This window comes from Procambarus clarkii, chromosome 41 (genome assembly GCF_040958095.1).
Source record: "Procambarus clarkii isolate CNS0578487 chromosome 41, FALCON_Pclarkii_2.0, whole genome shotgun sequence".
Taxonomy (NCBI): Eukaryota; Metazoa; Arthropoda; class Malacostraca; order Decapoda; family Cambaridae; genus Procambarus; species Procambarus clarkii.
Window position 1 is genome coordinate 20,480,574 of NC_091190.1, and position 7,898 is coordinate 20,488,471.

At 41.7% G+C, this 7,898-nt stretch overlaps 1 protein-coding gene across 1 annotated transcript; it reads right to left on the bottom strand.

Moving 5' to 3' along the window:
* Positions 1-1,415: 1,415 nt before the first annotated feature.
* LOC123761222 (mannan endo-1,4-beta-mannosidase) lies at positions 1,416-7,212 on the bottom strand. Its single transcript, XM_069339459.1, has 9 exons — positions 7,054-7,212; positions 6,446-6,605; positions 5,797-6,038; positions 5,440-5,517; positions 4,210-4,298; positions 3,336-3,415; positions 2,613-2,770; positions 2,068-2,187; positions 1,416-1,827 (listed from the first exon to the last, which is right to left on the bottom strand). Exons 1-9 carry the CDS (start codon positions 7,108-7,110, stop codon positions 1,702-1,704), a joined length of 1,110 nt encoding a protein of 369 aa, XP_069195560.1. The 5' UTR covers positions 7,111-7,212; the 3' UTR covers positions 1,416-1,701.
* Positions 7,213-7,898: the final 686 nt, after the last annotated feature.

A 7,898-nucleotide genomic window follows, 5' to 3' on the forward strand; every position in this document is an offset into this window, starting at 1 on the left:
CTGTACATAATATTGTTAGTCGTGAGACTATTTATCCAACATCCGACAGCGTTCGGTGGTTTACTTGGGCAAAGACTTTTTTACTTTTCATCGCTTTCCCTCCATCCCTGTAACCATCTTTTAATACATACGGTCTTCATCACCAAATTACATGACAAACTAATATGCAATCATCATGCATAAATTATTATACTTGATGAATCATAGTAAGGATGGGGTCTGGTATTTAGCAAGATTCGAAATTGGTATAAATTGCCACTTCATGCAATGTAGGGGAGACATGGGGGATCGACCAAGATCTGCCTACGGCTATCCCTGACAGCCTCCCAGTTACCCTACAATGTTTGGTGAGACTAGCCCCGTCTGCCCTCTAACCTCGAACAAACATATTATCTTTTATAGATACAAATTTTAGTCAAATTACTAATTTATGGGTGAAGCTAAAAGAGAAAATGGTAAACTTCTTAGTAATACACCCGGCTTGGTGCCTTTTTTATCATTACTTACTTTCAGTATTACAAAGAAGTGTAGGAGCTTATTACAAACAGAATCACTGATGCAATCTGTCTGTGGAAGATAACAAATTATTCTCTGATTACGAGCCAAAGCTGCTGCATCCGCTCCCACACCCTAATACAAGTTGCCAAGCCTGTGGCATTTTAATGCCTCGTAAACAACCCAGCACTCTCAAGCGGATTGAATAGAATGTATGAGTCAGTCAACTACAATTCCTTGCTTAATGTAAACATTGTGATGAAACGGCACAAAATTCTACTCATGACAGATAACGCTACGACTCGCATCCCTTTAATAACCAGTGGAAGCATTACACACAAGCCTGTGCACTCCTACATGATAACAAAGACTTGTATTCTTTCCTCCACGGCAAAACAAACCTGTGCACTCTTTCTCGGAGCAACACAACCCCGTGTATTCTCCCACTGGATAATACAAAAACTGTATTCTCTCCTCCAGGGCAAAACAAACCCGTACACTCTTCCATAGCAACACAAACCTGTGTCCTCTCCCAGGTAGGTAGACTTATCCAGGGAAGAAAAATTTCCATTCTGCTTCCAAATTACTACACACAGACAGTGGCTGTACACTTGAACACAGAGAAGGCATGTCTAGACCAATTGATTACAAAGCACAAACTAAACAAAATTCTTTCATTAAAGTAAAATAGCATTCGATGTATTTAATAATGACATGGAAACCTTTCTCAATAGGCTGCTGATTGTATAAATGACACGATATCCTCGCACACTAGGCTGTTTATCGTGTAATGAACATGGAAACCTTACATACTTGAGTATGTAAATTAAATGAAAGCGTTGTTCATTACCTTGCTGCTCGTGTAAACGTAATACTCATGGGTAAAGGAAGCGCAGCCAAAGGGTTATAAAAAACACATACTTATTACTATATATTTAATATATTTAAAAGACAATTAAAAATTCCCTCATAGAAAATGATGTAAATGATCATATAAAAATATTATCAGGAAAAAGGTGTTGATCCCGGCTTTGAGATAGGATGCATTACTATGGCGCCATTTGGGTTTAAAACAAAAAACTTGAAAACTTGGTCATATTTGGATTTCCATAAAGTTAAAAGATCAAAGGTGGTCTTAAGTTTCATTCTAAGTTTACACGAATCTCGGTCATCTTCTGCTGGCATGACAGGAATGATGTTTGGCAGTTACTGGACGGTGAAGTCGACGGTGCCGTGGTCAGTTCGACCGGACAGGTGGCCTAGTGCCTGTCTCTGGGCGTCGCGACTGTCACTGCAGTCACCCGTAGCAACATAGTGCCAGGTCCATGCACCCTGGGAGTGGATCATATATTTACTTTTACCAGTTAACGTGGAAAACAATATTAGTTATGTATAGAATGATGACTGAGTACATGTTAAATAACTTTAAAAATAGAGGATATGTAGATTAGCGCGTGAGATACGGAACATATGATGTAATGATAATTACGTGATAGGACTGTAGTGATTTTTTTTATAATATGAATAGATATTATATGTAGTCAATGGTGTTAGAACGAGGAAGACACTTACAGTGTAGCCGTGGGTATAGGCGTATTCGTAGAGGTCTGGCAGCGAGGTGCCGGCAGCACAGACTGACGCAAACTCACCAATCACTATGGGCTTGTCCAGGTTGTAGTTAGACGCAGACACCTACAGGCGAAAGGGCAAAATTGCTACTGCAGACTTAACTTGTAAGCTGACACTAGCTACTAATAATAATGTCTATAAATTTCCTTCTCGTGGAAATATCGAAATCTTGTTCTCTGTTCATAACAAAGAAAATTCAACAGTAACATTTTGTGTAAGAGAAAATAAATTAAAATATAAGAGACTTAATAACGTAAATTTGAGGGCTGGTTAATGTTAATCTCTTTTGACAAAATGTTCTGAGACCGTTAATTCCCAGCTACGTCTGGGTACAAGTGATAGCCTGAACAACCCAGCGGATTTTCTTCTAATTCGGAGAATGGAAGGTTTGTACAGGCTACCATAGTGTTTTTTCACTCACAGGTTGAGTGACGCTTATTAATAAATTACCCCTTCAAGGCAAAATTTAAAAAATAATAAAAACTTACAGTGAAGGGAGCATCAGGGCTCCAGCTGCCGCCCCAGTCATAGGTGTGCATCTGGTAGAAGCTGAGTTGTGCGTTAGAGCCACCGGCCGCCCCGTTCAGGCAGGAATCCGTGTAGTGATTGTGGGAGTTGGAGTAAGCGTCATTCTGGGCGAACTGACCTGCGCAGTAGTTCACTAATGAGATTCACTGCCAAGCAGTTGAAAGGTTTCCAATACACTCTAGCTGTTGAATCTCCTATTTGCTGTTACTCACTAAATTATAAGAAAATTAGTACATTAAACCATGGTGCCTAATGTATGTTCCGTCGTGTATAGAGACACTTTCTAAGAAAATCAACTGAGTGGCCAAAACAATAGAATGACAAAAAAGTGTCCAACCAAACCTAAGCTAACCTACCCATACCTAACCTAACTCAATCCAACCTACCATGCCTAATCAACTTGACAAAGCACAAATAATACCTGTCACAAAAGCTTCATTCAGGCTTTAGTTCTCCATGAATTTCTATACACAAACGAGTGCGTCACATGTAATATAGAAGTAGATACACCACATGTGATATAGAAGCAGCTGTACCATATACAATATAGAAGTAAATGTGCCACGTGTAATAGAGAAATAGATATACCACATACCGATCAACAAAGATATGGACAAGGTTGACTATTAAATTAAAAATAACTAATCAGAAGGCCATGGTTGCCAGCGTGTGGCTTGGCTTACCCCAGGAGCCAATGGTGACGAGGGTCGCCGAGTCTATGGAACGGACGGCCTGGTTCTGGCGACCGATGAATTTGAGGAATCTGCAGTAGAGAGTCACTCGTCACATACGCCGGGTCTTTAAACATCTTCAAGTGTTACACAGTGAGATCACAATAACGTGATGTATTTATGAGAGGCTATACAACGGGGGTATATCGGCTATATAATAAATATTGAGGCTATAGAATGAGATCGAACCCGGGTCACTGGACTCCCCTGCAGAGTTAACTGACGCGAGTTCGATCCTGTCATTGCGTCTGTATTTTCTCATCTACGCATAATTATATCCGCCCATAGTTACACGGTCATAAATGATTTTCAAAGCCCACATGATACGTCCTAGAAATTCACATATGAACAGTCTTAAAAGATTACATTTACTGCTACTGGTGGCTCGAGATACGGAACATATGTTATTGTAGAAACACTGCAAGTATCAATTAGTTGTCAGAGATAGTCATAAGAGAGAACGACTGCTTGCCTCTCCAAGACTTGGAGGCCAGACGCCATATGGAAAGAACTTAATATCTGTTCGAAGTTGAGGCCAGGGAAACAAGGGAGAAAACAGAAGGGAGGGGGGGAACGAAGAGGGGTGGAGGGAAGGGTGAGCGAGTATCCCGGGCGATGCCGGGTACCCCTCCTAGTAATATACAAATATATGCTAAGACGTCATTTGCTGCTAAATTAATGTGTACCCAAGTTCTGTATTTAGCCTGGGACCGGTAAAACGTGTATATAAATTCAATGCCCAGTGAATTGTGAAGATTTCCAGACAACACTGGATACAATTTTAGAAGAAAAATACCAATTACCAACAAACATCGTGAATACTGACCTCTGCATGGGAATGTTCTTGCCGGTCCAGCCTGCGCCTGATTGGCCGATGGTGGTGGTGTCATAGCACCAGTTACCATCACTTGCCACCTGAAATGATTGGTGACAAAGGATATTTACACCCGGAGAAGACGCCTACTTCTAGGTGTATATACGCTGTGAAGTGTACCTTGTACTCAGTGTGTATACGCCGAGAGGTGTACCCCGCTCGAAGTGTATATATACTGGAGCACTGAGAGGCGTACCCTAATTCTTTGTGTACAGACACTGAGATGTACTTTGCTTCTCGGTGTATAACACTGAGAGACGTACCCCGTATCTCAGAGTACGTATCTCAAAGTTATACTTCAGAGCTAAAGTACACAGAGTTTACTTTAACTCTGAACTATGTTTAGAACTAAAGTATACCTGGTGGCTGGTCAACAAGTTCTGGTGGTGGCCTTCATAACCATCCCGCGGGTGTGAGGAATTAATCATAACACTCAAACCTACAGGTGTCAACACACAACATCAGGAGCTAGTTTAGCAAACATTTAACAGATGAATCTTTGTGTGATTGAAGTGAACTTAACAATAATATTATAATAATCATAATAAATATTTATATAATTAATTCTGATACAATACTACTACTACTACTACTACTAATAATAATAATAATGATGAATTGTAGTAAATTTTATAATATATGAGCATAGGCCTAATCATAGCACTCCTAAATTAAAACAATATTGGTGTATGTATGTACTCACCTAGTTGTGCTTGCTGGGGTTGAGCTCTGTCCCGTCTCTCAACTGTCAATCAACTGGTGTACAGATTCCTGAGCCTACTGGGCACTACCATATCCACATTTGAAACTGTGTATGGAGTCAGCCTCCACCACATCACTGACTAATGCATTCCATCTGTTAACTACTCTGACACTGAAAAAGTTCTTTCTAAAGTCCCTGTGGCTCATTTGGGTACTCAGTTTCTACCTGTGTCCCCTTGTTCGAGTACCCCCCGTGTTAAACAGTTTATATTTATCTATCCCTGTCGATTCCTCTTAGAATTTTGTAGGTAGTGATCATGTCTCCCCGAGCCCTCCTATCTTCCAGCGACGTGAGGTGCATTTCACGCAATCTTTCCTCGTAACTCATGCCTATTAGTTCTGGGACTAAGCTAGTGGCATACCTAGGTGTGCCACTAGGCATGTGTGTGTGTGTGTGTGTATACATATAATATCCCTCACCTGAACTGAGCCTTCAGGTTCGTTGACCGCCTCAATCGCTGCCAAGGCGGGATGCCCCTTGATTGTGTTCATCAGAGACTAAAAAAGAAAACCACATATTAGAAAAGCCAAATGCATATGTATAGAAAAATATAATTTAATGTTATTCAGAGAAACGGATTTAGATTAACTTCTAATTGTTTTACACAGCAAGCAGTGATATCTAACAAAAAAGTCACAAGCATATGACGTATCTATGAGAAAAATACTAAGGCCGTGCAATGGGATCGAACGATCATCCTTAGACAAATAACAAATCCTTAAACTTCCTAGTCCATGGACTCTGTTTTATTACAATACTGGAAATTACATACTTACATTAAGGCAGTTTGATATGTAGGACTCGAGTTTGCTGTCATCCCAAATCAGATTAATGGCATTCTGGTTGGTGAGATAAGCACCGTTCCATAGGACCAGGGTCACCAAGACGCCATTCTGCTGGCCAGCGTTGAGCAGCTTGAGGACGTCCCCTTCGAACTGCCCAGATGTGTCGCAGGAGGTGACGTAGCCGTCGCTGTCGAAGGCCGGAGTGCTGTAGCCCTCAACGTGCACCCACACCCCTGCCACCACATATCGTCAGCCATCAGGTACCGTCAATCACCAAATATTACCAGGCATCACGTATCGTCACCCTCAATTCACGTCACGTCACCCACCAGATATCGCCAACCGCCAGATATAGTCAATTACCAGATATCGTCAACCGCCAGATATCGTCAACCACTAGATATCGCCAATCAGGTATAGTCAACCACCGGCTATCGTCAGCCACTATATATTATCAACCACCAGATATCGTCACCGCCAGGTACTGTCAGCCCCTAGATATCGTCAGTCATCACATATCGTCAACCACCAGATATTGTCAACATATGCAAATTATTCTGACATTGTAACAAAATTCAGTCACGTTAAATAAGTTATTTATTTTGAAAAGGAATACATTAACGCCTAAACAAGTACTCACGGATGGAGTTGCCACCGGCGCCGCCAATCTCCCGCACCCAGGTCTCCAGAGTACCGTCGTACCCGCCGTTGCCGAAGTCGTAGCCGTAGTTGTTCCAGGCGATGTTGACACCGTTCAGGAACACCTTCTGCCCTCCGTAGGTCAGATCCGAACCAGACGTCTGTCAGCAGAGGGACGGAAAGTTGGGTGAGAATGATTACGATTCAGGTTCATATATTCATTATACACCTCATACTCATCCCGTGGGTTTATAGAGGCACATAATGGGTTCAGGAACTGAACCCCATAGTTCGTTTAGCTAAGCAGGTGACAATCTGGTGAAGCTAGTCACACAATTACCTAATCTTCATCTACACCCACTCAACTGGGCGGCAGCTTTACAGTCATGTACTCTACACTCACCCAACTGGGCGGCAGCTTTACAGTCAGGTGCATGCATTACCTACAGTAAGCTAATTTCTTATACTTCGCTAAGATTCCTGGCAGTACATCATTATGAATTAAATACTTACACTCACATGAATATATATATGCTTATTTGCTAATAAACTATTTAACCTGCTAATACTTCAGGTTTCTTTAGTTGACGATGAATATTTCTAACGTACCGCGAGTCGATTAGCAGAGGTGGAGCCCAGGAGGGCCAGCAGTATGAGGAACAACATGGCGGCCAAAACTGCAGTCACTGGACCGTCTCGGGCTCTGCTGCCTTTATATACCAATGTATATTCCCAGCATGTCCTCTCCGACGTCAGCTGCCTCACCGCCAGCACGACACGCACGTCCACGCAAGACGTGTTCAACGATGCTATCTCTAGGTGAGAATGTCTCGTTCATTTTGGTCTCTCCAGGTGGGAGTGTCACATTTTTTGTCTCCTGATAACTTAAGAGAAGCAGTCACTTGTAACATTCACAGAAGCTCCTCATTTTGAAATTGTTTGTAAGCTCAGTGTTAACGGTTTGTTGCTTTGAAATATTGATGTTGTACAATGAGATCGAATCCGTATCGCTACCCGGATAAGGGTAAGGATAATCACTCAGTGGTTCAAGTCACTACGACTGTATAGCACTTGGAAGGGATTAGGATAAGGATTTGGGATGGGACGGAGAGGAAGGAATGGTGTCCAACCACTTGGACGCTCGTTTTGAAGTGCCCAGGAGTTCTGGCCTGAGATCTTTGTTACTTTAACCCCTCGTCTCAACTTGTACGTTATGGTCTCCAACGTATAAATTACAATACTGTGAAAAGTATCGGTTCACAAATATCCACGTTTTCTGTGCACTAGTAGGTTAGGTTAGGTGGGTTGTTTAGGTTCGCAAATTTCTGGTTAGGTTAGGTTAGGCTAGCACTTTGTATTTTGTACGGTGGTCAAATAAAGAGAACGGTCAGGTTATTTACTACATATTTTTGATCATTTATAATCTTTTTTCCCAATACAAATATTGATTTCAT

Bases quoted from the DNA above. Each gene is read 5' to 3' on its own strand.
- LOC123761222 (XM_069339459.1), bottom strand. From the start codon at position 7,110: ATGTTGTTCCTCATACTGCTGGCCCTCCTGGGCTCCACCTCTGCTAAT. The intron at 6,606-7,053 runs GTACGTTAGAAA...CTCTGCTGACAG, and splicing joins CCTCTGCTAATCGACTCGCG to ACGTCTGGTTCGGATCTGAC. The intron at 2,188-2,612 runs GTAAGTTTTTAT...TTTCGCCTGTAG, and splicing joins GCCCTGATGCTCCCTTCACT to GTGTCTGCGTCTAACTACAA.